We start from the raw sequence: 14,797 nt of genomic DNA on the forward strand, positions 1-14,797 counted from the left end.
TGTTCTAAAGTAGTAACATAAACCAATTCTCATGTACACTCTTAAAACCCTATAAATGCTATCAAGTCTTCAATGGGATCTCAACTGTAAAGTTTTTGCCTTTTGTACTGTACCTAGATCCCATTTTGCGCAATTTCGATACAAATTCCCATGTACTGAAGACCTTGACTTATAGTCAAATATTTCATCGTACTTCCAGTTGGTGTTCCTCATTTCTTATCTTCTCTGAGCCTCTTCCCACATTCGCTCTTTTTTTCATCAGACCGTTGTTCCATGGAAAGGCCTGGGAGAACACGGCCCGCGTTTCGTTTTATTTGCTTCCTTGCTCCAGGCAGCTCCGCTCTGAGGTCGGCCCCGAGTGGGCCGGCATTGACAGAGGAAAGGCGGGTGCGGCCTGCGGCCGCGCGCAGGGGGCGGGGCGTGGGGCGGAACCTGGGGCGGGGCGGAACGTGCAGGGGCGGGGCTTTCCCGCAGAGCGCGGCAGGCGAGCGCGTCTCAGGTTGGCTGCTCCTGGTTGAGCCCGCGGCAACCCCGGCGGCGGCCGGAGCCAGATGCTCGCGGGCTCTGTGGGCTTCAGGCGTTTTCCTCAGTGGTGCAGCGCCAACTCTCTCCCGCCGGATAGGGAGACCTGGCGGCGCTCTGCTCGAGAACTCGTATCTCAGCCTCCGAGCTCCTCCGGAGAAAGCCAAGTGCCACCAGGTGAAGCCGGTGTCCCAGAACAGTCCCGGAACCTCTGCCGCCAGATTGCACCTTTTGAGAACCGCGACCGCCGAGCGTTTTCCAGCGCCTGCAACGCAAGGCGCGCGGGGACAGTTGGGTCCACTACGTGGGAAGGGGCGACTAGGACACTGATGATGGATGCACAGACCTGGCGCGCGGGATGTTGCTGTCTCCTCCTTCTGGCTCTCGTTGGGTCTACTCGGAGCGAGGGCGTGCAGAGCTGCGAAGAAGTTAGGAAACTTTTCCAGTGGCGCCTGGTGGGAGCTGTCAAGGGGCTGCCGGATTCGCCGCGGGCAGGTAAGGCGCGGCGGGCAGGCTCTGGGCGGCGCGCCAGCGCTGGGCGGCGCGCCGGGGCGAGGGCCGGGGGCGTCCTGAGCTCAGAGCCCGCGCTCCTCAGCCTCTGGGGGTGGCACTTCGTGGGAAGATGACCTTTCAGGCACTCCGGCCGGGCAAGGTGAATCCGGGGGAGGCCTCGGGGAGGGGCGAGGGGGTGGTAAGCTCGGCGTGAACATCCCGAGCGCAGCGCAGCGCAGCGCAGCTGCGGGGACACCCAGACTACGCCTGCGGCTAAGCTGGGCTCTGGGCGTTTGCCGCCCGCGCTGGTTCCAGTAGTCTCTGCTGGTGCGTTGCGAGAGGTCAGCAAAGCTGGGGCAGCCCGGCCTGCGCTTCTGTTCCGAGTGGGAATTTCACCACTGCCCCGCCGGGGGGCCTCGGTTTGCTGCTGTCTCCGGTGGACCAAGTTGGCTTGGTCGCTCCAAGTTGCTACTAAAAATACAAACCGGTGTTCTTCTCCTTTGCTGGAGTATGGGACATTGAGAAGGGCAGCCGTCTCCTCTTTAATTAGGACTCGGACCCTGCACACCTGCACTGGCGTGACCCTTAGCTGCCTCTGTGCCCTGGCACCGAGCCCTCCTTGGGGGAACCTGCACTAAGTACCCAGTGTGTCTCTCAGACGACTGGGTAGTGTCGACGCCTGAAAGATGTGACGGCAACAGGCGATCAAAACTGAATGTATCGGGAAGTCACTAAACATGGATGAGACACATACCAGAGATTGAAGAGGAAAGAATACCTTGAGTGTAGCCAGTGTAGAGTCTGCTTCTTGTAAGGCTGTTTGCCTGCACCTTTACCCCCTGCTCCCCACCCGTACCGCGCAGATTTCCTTCTGCTGCTGGGATTTCCAGTTTACCTTTGGTTTGGAAGATCAGGTCTTAGCTGTCAAATGCAATAGTAGGTGTCTGAAGCTACGATTTTACTGTAGCAATGCACCCTGCCTATGAAGGCAAGACGCAGACGAGTGCCGTTGAGTTTATGGGTTGAATAAAGAATTTATGGAGGATGCTTGGTTCTAAAATACGTCCCCTGGCTATGTTTTCAGGGTGAAGCGACTTGCTCTTAGCGCTATGGATGGAACTGTAACTATTTTGCTTTATTGCTTTGCTGTTTGTGAACTCAGTTCTCCCCTCATCCTGCAAGGAAAATCTGGGCATTGGGGAACCCTAAGTCCATTTTAGTTTACATGACCAGTCTTTTATATTTGAAATATTTCAAGTATTTTTTGAATGCCTGTTCAGTACAAGGTGCTTTTTCTATACTACTTGAAACAAAATAGTTGATATTCTCAGCTTAGGGCAGTTCTTTCCTCAAACAATAGTACCCCCTTATAAGCCCATTCTCGTATTTCAGTGCATTCTTCTTATTAAAAAAAAAAAAAAAGCTAAACCTCAGGTATCAGTAGCTAATACCGCTGAAGTGGGTCTTTGTGTTGGTGGAGGGGGATAGGGTGAAGACATTGAGCTTATGAAACCGTCACCTGCATTATTAGATTTTGTTCCCCAAATGCCTTAATTTTGGCTGGTATGTTCAGGAAACGTTGACAGCTCCCCAGTAAAGGCCTTGATTTCACCGCCCTTCTTAATATCTCAGTATTCCTGGTACCTGCTGAATGCAACACATTGATTAGCTGTTACATTCCTAGAACTTTGTGTATTTCATGTCTTTTGAAGAGGAAGTTTCCAAAAAAAAGAGCCAGGATGGCAAGCACCTTCTTTTCTGAGCCATTCTGGATTGTTTCCCCATTGCTAGTACATTTCTTCATCTGTGGCTTAATGAGATGGAGGAATCCTAGCAGTACAGATGCCGGGGGCTGTTCAGGGTTACACTCTTGGGGACATCAGTGTTGCTGGCGGGAAGAAGGGCTAAATTCCTTTCATAATTGCATTAAGAAAAAGTCATATGAAAGTATTATTTTGAATTAGAATCATCTTGATTAAAACCATTCTGGTCTCCAAATTGTTAGCCATTGTTTTATTTGAATAGGTAAATGAAATATTAAACTATTTCTTTTGACATTGCTACTTCTCTCCCGCTATAACAAACTCATTCCCAAACTGAGTAAAGCACACGTACTACATGCTTCATAACTGCTTTTCCTTATTTTTGTATTTATGTATGATCTGTAATGTTTAGCGTGATTGAGTATAACAGCTGGGTATCCGATTTTCTAACAGCGTCCTCAAGCTCAAGAGAAAACAATAGTTAATGTAAGTAGTCATTTCCATGTAAGAATACAAATGTTAATATTCCTTGTAATAAATGTATTTATTTGGCACATGGGCTTTCACTCACTAAAGCTGGTACATTTCAATTTGATACTCGTTTTTTTTGAAAGTTAATCTTTTTTTAGTGCTTTCTTCATTTACTGTCCACAAGTGGTTAATTCCTGAGATGTCTAGCCCAAATGCCATTTTTATAATAATAGCAGGTAGAACAACTTTTTAGTTTCTTCCTATATTTGCGACTTTTACATCTTCTGAAAACTATGTTACCCAATTTGAAATTATTAAAATGGTGAGAACAGCCATTCAAGTTGTTTCTCAGATTCTCCTCACCTTTGTTCTTTACTCTGCTCCAATTCTTTTAAGCCTATTGAGCTCCTAAGGATGTTGGATGAGAAATGTAAAAAAGGAGAGAAGATGTAAATGTGATTAGAATTACAGATTTCCCTGTGTTCTGATTTTATTTCCTAAGTAGTAGTCAAGGTGCCCTTTGCTCTTGTTTATTTTATTCAGAAAAAAAAACAACAAACTTAGTGAAAGTGTCTTTTAAAGGTCCTTTGGTTTTCATTTTATTTACTGGGGAGGAGGGATAATGCTTTTACATTGAAATTCTCTTCCCACATGCATTGTTCACACTTGCATTATTTCCCCGTTTTAAGAAGGTATTTCAGAAAGGAGAAGCTTATAAAAAAATCCAAGACTACCTTCAGGTAATTTATATACGAACTGGTTTTTGAACAGTGGATGTTCATTGGTACAAGGAGTAGTTTGTGAAAGAACTTTTTCTTCGTAACTTTTGGTTATAAATGGGATAATAAAAATAAACTTGATGTGGCAAAATGAAAATTTAATGCTACAGGACACTTTAGTGCTGTGTAGTTTTATTTTTTAAACTGCTTTCATCATGATTTAGTCTTATAATTGTTTCAGGCACAGTGTTGATTCCTTTTCACACGCAAGAGAAACAATCTACCTGGTAACCTCAGAGTTTGGAATTATAGACATTGGGTTTCAAAACTTGGATCTCCCACGTGTAGTGGTGGGCCTAGGTTAATTGCCTATCCTTGAACCTCTGTTTTGTCATCTACAAGATGGGAATCTTAGTTTGTTTTTTTTTTTTAATGTTTATTTATTTATTTTGAGAGAGAGTGAGCGTGAGTAGGGGAGGGGCAGAGAGAGTCCCAAGCAAGCTCAGCACTGTCAGTGCAGAGCCCGACTTGGGGCTTAATCCCATGAACTTTGAGATCATGACCTGAGCCGAAATCATGAGTCTGACGCTTAGCTGACTGAACCACCCCGGTGCCCTGGGAATCTTAGTTCTTGAAGAGTTGTTGCATACACGGAATGAAATAGTGTGTGTGTGTGTGTGTGTGTGTGTGTATAAGATAGCACAAGGCACATAGGAAGTGCTCACAAAATGTGTTGTTGTCACTACAGTTTTTTAATTTAGTGTCATGATTTTAACTAGACTTGGGCTTTAAGGGTGAAATTTTAGTTTTAGATCTCTATGTAACAGAAGATGTTTTTTATATTAACTAGGTTTTTTTTTTTTGGCCACAAATGAGTATTTCTAAAATTGGGAAATACCTTTGTTTTTTAAATAAGATTATTCAGCTATTTTATATCTATGCTTATTTTTTAAAAAAAAATTTTTTTTTTCAACGTTTATTTATTTTGGGGACAGAGAGAGACAGAGCATGAACGGGGGAGGGGCAGAGAGAGAGGGAGACACAGAATCGGAAACAGGCTCCAGGCTCTGAGCCATCAGCCCAGAGCCCGACGCGGGGCTCCAACTCCCGGACCGCGAGATCGTGACCTGGCTGAAGTCGGACGCTTAACCGACTGCGCCACCCAGGCGCCCCTATGCTTATTTTTTTTAAGTTTACGTATTTATTTTGAGAGAGAGAGAGAGAGAGAGGACACACTAGCACACATGTGGCTGGGGGAGGGGCAGAGAGAGAGAGAGGGAGAGAGAATCCCAAGCAGCAGGGCTCCATTGGTGAGATCAGGACCAGAACTGAACTCAAGAGCCAGACACCTAATGGACTGAGCCACCCGGGCACCCTAGGAAATATATTTCTATTCAAAATGGTATTTATTAGATTATAGTGACTCTCTTGTTTCTTCTCATGAGCTAATGGAAGCTCTAAGAAAGAAACCTATCTGAAATGATTTTTATTATGTTATGGAAAACATATCTATATCTATGTATCTATATATCTGTATTTGTATCTATATATTTCCATGAACTAATGGAAAGTCTAGGAAACAAAACTGTGCTACTGCTGGCTGCAGCACCCCACAGCCACGGCCTCCACTACCACGGCCACGGCTCTGCTGTCTGTATTCAGGGAGGTGAAGTAGTGGACACAGGATGGTTTAAGGATTTATATACTAGATGGCTGGTGGCCATAGTCATTCATGGACAGTAATCTGAAATTAAGACTTGTTTCTCATGAATTTAACCTTTTTTTGCTGCTTGAACAACATAGTTGTGTTGATAAGATTTCCCAAGCCATAGAAGGAACCCAGGCTCTGATGTTGGGGCAGATTATTAATATCAGGATTGCCCCGTGTTGAAGCCCATTCACCAAAACCCACCAGAAACCACCCTGTACTCAAACAAATTTGGCTCATTTTGCTTGCTGCAGCAAGGACTATCACTCATTGTAGGAATCGTGGGTGTCATGGGTAAAGGGCAGACAGGAAGGGGCTTTTTCTAAGATTTGAGCTTGTGCTGGGTGATCTCATGGATGGTTTAATGGAGCGGGGCAGTTCAGGAATTGGGTGTCTTGATAACTTGCTTAGGCGTTGGGAAGATGAAGGTGGGGGTAGTCGCCATGATTGAAGAAGCAGCAGTCTTGTTGATCAAAAGAGGGGGATGTTCAGTCATTTGTGAGGCTGCAGAGTGTCCCTGTGTCTCTGCTTCTCCACCACAGGTCTCAGGTGGTCCTGTCTCATCACTGCGGGGTGATTCTGTTCATGTTGTCTGTGTTGGCTTGTAAACATGAACTTAGTTCAAGTGTTAGGGCGGCTTGTCACTTTCTCCTCTGCAAAATCTAGCGTATGCTTTGATGGTCATGAGAATCATGTGTTTCATGTTTATCTGGGCCTTTAGTGAAGCATAATGGTAGGACAGTGAGTCTGAGTTTCTACTTTAAGGCCACAGAGAATGACTGTGCACTAGGGGCTTGAATTGTGCTAATCACACCGTTGTTCGTCATAGTCCTCTTACCAGAAAATATGAGTGTTGTGTGTGTCCCCATCCTTCCTGCCACATTTTAAGTTCCTTTCTGCCAAGTGTCCAACATCCTGTATTTGTATAATTGGCTTTAGGAGGGGCTCAGTTTGGAGAACTTAAGAATAACATTTTATAATTTTTCTATCCTCCCCCATCCACTTTCCAGCTTGTCAAGACTTTCTGGAATATGGATTTTTATCTTGTGTGTGTGTGTGTGTGTGTGTGTGTGTGTGTGTGTGTGTGTAATTTACTTTCTATGTTTGATAAAAGCACCTTCTAAGTCTATAACATTTGTTTTTGTTATTAACTGGTATAACACCAAAAGGAAAATTCCAGCAGATGCCTCTCCTAAGCAGAAATGATGCATAAATCAGCGGCCTCTCAGTATAACTTGAAGAAACCATAAACCTGTTTTGGTAAAAATGGGGCCATGAGAGACTTTGGTCATATCCTTCATTGCAACAGATTGTCTGTGGGTGTGATATCTGACCTACTTGGTTAAGTAACAATAGCTTTACTTTTAGTAGAGAATAGTCATTTTCCATATCTACCTTTCTCTTGTAAAAACCTGACCTTCAGCTAGAAGAAAAGACAATAGCAATTGTGTCCTCAGTTCTTCCTCTTTTCAGCTTTAGAAATTTCAAATTTCACTAATGTCTCTGTTAAAACCATCCTAAATTGATTAGTCATTCTTCTATGAATCACAATAAATAGGACGGCTTTTTTTTTTTTAAAGTTTATTTATTTATTTATTTATTTAGAGAGAGTGAGCATGCAAGCAGGGGGAGGGGCAGAGAGAGAGAATCCCAAGCTGACTCTGAAGATAGTGGTTTGAACTCATGAAGTGCAAGATCATGACCTGAGCTAAGACCCCTGGGTGGCTCAGTCGGTTAGGCGTCCGACTTCGGCTCAGGTCATGATCTCACGGTCCGTGAGTTCGAGCCCCGCGTCGGGCTCTGTGCTGACAGCTCAGAGCCTGGAGCCCGTTTCAGATTCTGTGTCTCCCTCTCTCTCTGCCCCTCCCCTGTTCATGCTCTATCTCTCTCTGTCTCAAAAATAAATAAACATTTAAAAAAAAATTAAAAAAAAATCATGACCTGAGCTAAAATCAAGGGTTGAACACTTTTTAAAAAAAAAAAAATTTTTTTAACGTTTATTTATTTTTGAGACAGAGAGAGACAGAGCATGAACGGGGGAGGGTCAGAGAGAGAGGGAGACACAGAATCTGAAACAGGCTCCAGGCTCTGAGCGGTCAGCACAGAGCCCGACGCGAGACTCGAACTCACTGACCGTGAGATCATGACCTGAGCCGAAGTCGGACGCCCAACCGACTGAGCCACCCAGGTGCCCCAAGAGTTGAACACTTAACCGACTGAGCCACCCAGGTGCCCCGATAGGACAGCTTTTTAAAAAAGTTATTATATTCTATTCTTTTAAAATTATTTATTTTATTTTTATTCCAATGTAGTTAACATACAGTGTTGTATTAGTTTCAGATGTACAATGTAGCAATTCAACAATTCCATGTATTACTCAGCGTTCACCAAGATAGTGTTCTCTTAGTCCCCACCTCCCCTTTGGTAACCATCAGTTTGTTCTTTATAGTTAAGAGTCTGGATCTCATGGGTGGCTCAGTTGGTTGAGCATCTGACTCTTGATTTTGGCTCAGGTCATGATCCCAGGGTTGTGGGATCAAGCCCCATGTTGGGCTCTGTGCTGAGTATGGAGCTTGTTGGGATTCTCTGTCTCTCCCTTTGCTCCCTCTCCTGTACCCTGTCTCTCTAAAAAAAAAAAAAAAAAAAAAAAAAAGAGTTTGTTTCTTGGTTTCTCTCTCTTTTTTTTCCTTTGCTCCTTTGTTTCTTAAATTCCACATAAGAGGGAAATCATATGGTATTTGTCTTTCTCTGACTTGCTTATTTCACTTAGCATAATACCCTGTAGCTCCATCCATGTTGTTGCAAATGGTAAGATTTCATTCATTTTTTTGGCTGAATAATATTCCATTGTGTGTGTGTGTGTGTGTGTGTGTGTGTGTGTGTGTATTACACGCACACACACACACATACACATGCATTCCCTATATATATACACCACTTCTTATCCATTCATCTGTTGATGAACACTTAGGCTTCCATAGTTTGGCTCTTGTAAATAATGCTGTAATAAACATAGGGATGACATATCCCTTTGAGTAGTATTTTTGTATTCTTTGGGTAAATACCCAGTAGTGCAATTACTGGATCATAGATAGTTCTATTTTTTATTTTTTGGGGAACCACCACACTGTTTTCCATTGAGGCTGCACCAGTTTGCATTCCCACCAATAGTGTAGGAGGGCTCCTTTTTCTCCACATCCTTGCCAACACTTATTGTTTCTTTTAAAAATTAATTTAAATATTTAAATTTTTTAATTTTAATTTTTTAAAATGTCTATTCATTTTTGAGAGAGAGAAAGAAAGAATGTGAGTAGGGGAGGGGCAGAGAGAGAGGGAGACACAGAATCTGAAGCAGGCTCCAGGCTGTCAACACAGAGCCCAACGGGGGGGCTCGTACTCACAAACTGTGAGATCGTGACCTGAGCTGAAGTCAGATGCTCAATTGACTGAGCCACCCAGGCACCCCACTTTTTTATTGAACTATAACTGACACACAATATCCTGTTAGTTTCAGGTGTACATCATAGTGATTTGGTATTTTTATATATTATGAAATGATCCCCACAATAAGTCTAGTTACCATCTGTGACCATACAAAATTATTACAGTAGTATTGACTGTATTCCCTATGTTGTACATTACATCCCCATGACTTATTTATTTTATAGCTGAAGAATCTGAATCCCCTTTATCTCTTTCATCCATCCCCCAACTCCTCCCCACTCTTGTAACCAACAGTTTGTTTCCTATATGCACGAGTCTGCATTCTGTTTGTTTTGTCTGTTTGTTTTGTTTTTTAAATTTCACATATATTTGAAATCATATAGTGTTTGTCTTTCTCTGACTTATTTCACTTAGCATAATCCCCTCTAGGTCTTTGATTAGCCATATCAAGTTCACATATGGCCGTTAAGTAAGTTGAATGTATAATGCACTTTTATAGAGAGAGAATGAGATTTTGCACTTTCATGTTTTTATGAAAGAATGCACATTCTCTTGAAAATTCAAAATACTGAAAAATACATAGAGAGCAAAATTTGCCCTCCAGAAATAACCACCGATAACCTTTTGTATTACCCTTTTAAACACCCTCATCAGCCATCTGCTCTGGATATAAATATTTTTAAGAGATTTTTGTAAATGTTTATCTACTTATTTATTTTTGAGAGGGTGCAAGGTGGGGGGAGCAGAGAGGGAAGGGGACAGAGGATCTGAAGCAGGCTCCATGATGACAGCAGTGAGCTCTATGTGGGGCTCAAACTCACAAACCTCGAGATCATGACCTGTACTCCACACTCATCCGAGGTGCCCCATTGTATAAATATTTTTTGAAAGAATGTAGAATCACTTTATTTTTCTTAGTTACCATTGTAAGCATATCAGTACTTCCCATGCCCTTAAACATCTTTCTAAATATGTACTTTTTTTAGTGACAGTATAGTATTGCACTGTACCATAAATTGAACTCTCCCTTGTTGTAAATATAGGTTTCCGATATTCACCACCATAAAGTCACATGGCTAAAGACATGAAAAGTAAATGTGACAAACTCTTACCCCCTTATGGCTTTGTATATCATCTACATTCATTCTAATTAAGGTTGTTCATTGTCAACACCCCTAACATTTGGGGCTGGATAATTCTTTGTTGTGTGGGGAATTGGGGACAGTCCTGTATGTTGTGGGTTGTTTAGAAGTTTCCCTGACCTTCACCCTCTAGATGCCAGTAGCAACGTCCTCCCCCTCTCCCCACAAGTTGTGACACTCCAAAATGTTTCTAGACATTGCCAAATGTCCCACGGAAGGCAAAATCATCCTAGTTGAGAACCATTGGAATAAACTGTCCAACCTATGGCTTCTTCACGCACATATGTTATATAGCTGGCCGGTTCAGGTTTCTGCTGAAAAGTCAACTCTTTGGAGAGGTTTTTCTCAAGGTTCACTGAACTATGTTCCCCCAGTTATTATTGTAGAAATCCTTTTGTTTCTTTCATGGTGCTATATATTTTTTCTTTATTCTGTACTGTTGCTCTGTCACCACTAGGTTGTGTGTGTGATGAGAATAGAGAACATGTCTACCGAGGCCAGGTTCATGGGCATCTGACCTTTGCAGTCACACAGGGTCCCGCTCTCAGAAGGGCCCCCTGCTTGGTTCAATGTTCTGCTCTTGCCATCTTGAAGTTTGAACAAAGGCTCCTGTATTCTAATTTTGCAGGGGCCCGGTAAATGATGTAGCCATATATAGCCAGTACTGTTGGGTGTCTTATTCAGTGAAGAATATCTGGTGCCTAGAACAGTGCCTGACATGGAACAAGAATTGAAATAGTTGTTGAATAAATCGCTACATCCTTTGAACCTCTCTTATTCTTTTTTCTTCTTTACGTTTATTTATTTATTTTTGGGGCGGGAGAGAGAAAAAGAGAGAGAGAGAGAGGGGAAGAATCCCAAGCAGGCTCCATGCTGTGAGCACAGAGTTGGACTTGGGGCTCGATCCCACAACCTGTGAGATCATGACCTGAGCCGAAATCAAGAGTCACATGCTTACTTGACTGAGCCACCCAGGTGCCTCAAACCTGTCTGATTCTTAAGTTAAACTCTAGAAGTCAGTCCACAGATGGATGGTCAGTCCATCCAAGATTCTGCTATCTCTATATAATGATTTTATGAAGTTTTCTGGTGTTGTGTAAATGGGTTAAAGATTGACCCCTGTGTTTTTTACTTCATCACATCAGATTGGAACCATCAGCCCAAGGCCCTCCAGTGCCAAACTCAAAATTTTACATATCCATTTGCTTTAAATAGAGCTCAGATAAGCATATTTTTAGTCCATTAGAGCTTGCTTGTTTTGCATACTCCACAAAACTGCACCCAACATCTGCTAGCCACAGCTAAAATAAACTCGGGGGCTGTAACAGACCCCAAGCCACTGCTGCCCTTTGAAACTCTCTGACTCAGAGACTTCCCATTTGCTGCTGTGTAGTATCACAGAGCTATGTGAGCCCCTTCTCCTGTTCCCCTCTCTCCTGGGAGTTCCCTTGCCCCCTTCTGCTTCTGGGTGGTAGCCCCGCTCTGCTGTCTCTGGAAGTCTTGTACTGTGAGGGACATCCCTTCACATGCAGAGATTCAAAGTGCCACTCAGTGTCTACTACTATCATCTGGAGGTCCTGCCTTTGAATCAATCAGCCCTGAAATCCTCAAACACACCATGTACAGATCAATACTTAGTTATTTCTAATGTAAGAGAGGGACTCAAAGCAGTAATACCAATTTTAAGTATATTCCTCTGCTAGACTATAGGCTATTTGAGAGTGAGATCTGTGATTGATGTATCTTAATGTTCTGTGATTAGCCTAGAATTCATAAATAAATTTTGACTTGTAGAATTAATCTCATATGTGTACTTACATACCAGACTCAATTCATTGTGTTTACTTACGTGTTCTATGCTTAATGTTAATAGAATGAGAAATGTAGAAGGTGAAGTTTTTAAAAAATATACTGACCTGGGCTCAGTTGGGTTGTTGATTAAGTTATTTTCGAGGAGTTAATATTTTCTTATGTACCTCTGCCATAACTTTCTATAAAGTGACCCAGCCCTTTTAAATTTAAATTTAAAGGAGTTTTTATTTGCATTATCCAACATTTTTGAAAACAGAGTAAATGATTGCCAAACAAATGTCCAGAAGAAGGTTTCCTCAAATGTCCTGCAAAGAAAGGAAGATTATTTAATATTTAAGGGATTAATTTACGCAGTTTTTATATCATGTAGACAGTGACTGATCTGACTTAGAGCGTTAACTCATCTATTTTTGGGAGAATGGAGAAAAATAAATGTGCCGAAATATAATTTATATTTGACTCTGGATTGGTTGGTTTGTGTTTCATTTAATTTCTTTTTCTTTCTTTTTTTCTGTTTTTTTGTTTGTTTGTTTTCCTTTCTGTGAGGAATTAATAGTAAGGAACTAGAAAATGATTTCAGTTTTTCTATCTCCCACCCTCCCACCCTTGTTAATTCCATGTTGGCAGTAAAGCACATCTCACCTGTCTGTGGAATTATTCCTGAGCTGGGAAGATTGTTTATTAAAAGATCCCAGCTTGGGGTCCAGACTCCATGCAGACCAAGTAGAGAGACCATAACCTTTCAGAACAAGCAAACGAATAATTGCTGCTAAACCACAAAACCATATATGGTAGCAGGTATAATCTGTCTCCAAAGTATTTCCAACAATTCCTGTTTTAGAAATACCTAGTCGTTAGATCCCTTTTACTATCTTAGAAAAAAAATTTTTTTTCTGTATCAAGTGTAGTTCGTTATTTATTTAGGATGTGTCACAAGAGGTATTAGGAAATTGTACCTAAATAGAAGGATTATTTAAGTCATTGCTAATGAGACATGCACATTTTGGTATGGTTCAGCTGTGAACTTAAATATGTTTCAAATGCAGTCATATTTAGAACCTAGTAAACATTTCTTGTTTTATAATTTGTTTATTACTCTTATTAGGGTAATGGGTTTGAATTACTAATTTTCTTCTCCTTCTGTGCTGTGATAACCACATTTATGTTAGCTTTTATAAATCTTTATAGGCAATATAATTAATCTTTGCAGCTATCTTTTTAGAGCTCATAGGCTTTTCTTTTCTTTGTCTTACAGTTTCAAGGGACGTTAGTTCACAATTTCTTCAATATTCTTTTTGGGAGAGGGTAAGAACTGAGAAGGAGTCCGATAACACGCACAGACTTTGCCTTCAGTTGATCAAAGGAATGTAAACATTATTTCTGAATGTCCTTGTTCATTACATATATATTCTTTAAATGGAATATGGTCAATATTAAATTACCTATTCAGATTTATTTACTTTTTGAACAACTCTCTTATTTAGTAAGGTTGTAGCAAGTTACATTTGGCTCATTTTCTTTTGATCATTGAAAATGTCTGTGTTTAATGAGCTGAAACTGAAGTAGGTCAATAAAATGAAGAGATTAACGGTCTGTTCTCACCAGGCTTAGAATACATTCCACTCTGGGGGGAAAAGTCATTTTTAACAAAGTTTTTTTTTTTTTTTTTAATCAACTTAAAAGGTAAAGGAAATAGGAATAACATTGAAAGAGTGAGGAATTCATGAGCTATTTGTCAGGTAAAAGGTATGAGGATACCTTTTGTATAGTTAAGAGCTTTAGTTACAAAACAAAACTACATTTTACTTAAAAAAGGTGTTTATTTATTTTAGGAGAGAGAGAGAGAAAGTGAGTTTGGGGGAGGGGCAGAGAGAGAGGGAGAGAGAGAATCTCAAGCAGGCTCTGCACCATCAGCACAGATTGTGGGCTCAATTTCCTGAACACTGAGATCATGACCTGAGCCGAAATTAAAAGTTGAACCACCTTAACCAACTGAACCACCCAGGCACCTCTTCTTTTTACTTTTATAAGTTTAGGGGCACAAATAAGCTTCAGGTTATTAGCTATTTAATATTCTACTCATCTTTGGAGATGTCTTAATGCAAAACAAGGAAAAATAGTTGGTATGACAAAGCATTGAAATGTTGGCATGGAAAAAACAAACAGGAAAAAACAGACATTTTAACTTATAATTTATCCCATATTACTGTCACATATTTTAGTGAATAACAATGAACTTTCAGTTTTGAAATAAATTAGTCTTGACTCTATCACTTATTAGCTATGGGACCTTTAGCAAACAACTCAACTTCTCAGAAAATGGTTTTCCTTCCCTTTCAGTGGGTTTTGAGGGCCACATGGTATGGGGAAAAAACTAAACAGTACTAGTCTGTACAAAATGCTACATAGTTAATTTTATTACAGATATTCTTTTTTGAGACATTTAAGTAATTCTTTAGGCTGGATCAGGGAACAGGCAAAGAAATCATAATAGAAATCCCTTTCTCTTCATGGTAATAAAATACCAAACCGTCAAATATTTTTCTGCCCTCACTCATGCTCATAGTATTAATCCTGTATTCTTGGAGACATAGTCTATGTTTTCCTTCCTTATTTTAGCTAATAAATTATTATTTATACTTTAATCCTACAGTGAAATCGGGTTTATTCCTGTGATGTAGTTTAAGAGCAAAAGACTAGTCTTTTACAAACCATTGTCATTTA

General features: G+C 41.2%; 1 protein-coding gene across 1 annotated transcript in view; it reads left to right on the forward strand.

The window, feature by feature from the left end:
- The first annotated feature begins 605 nt into the window (after positions 1-605).
- Positions 606-14,797, forward strand: part of GPC5 (glypican 5) — a 683,554-nt gene continuing 669,362 nt past the window's right edge. The window contains exon 1 of the mRNA XM_047855862.1: positions 606-1,017. Coding sequence (XP_047711818.1) covers positions 852-1,017 — 166 coding nt within the window. The 5' untranslated portion in view covers positions 606-851. The remainder of the gene's footprint in view (positions 1,018-14,797) is intronic.

Source organism: Prionailurus viverrinus, chromosome A1, assembly GCF_022837055.1.
Source record: "Prionailurus viverrinus isolate Anna chromosome A1, UM_Priviv_1.0, whole genome shotgun sequence".
NCBI lineage: Eukaryota > Metazoa > Chordata > Mammalia > Carnivora > Felidae > Prionailurus > Prionailurus viverrinus.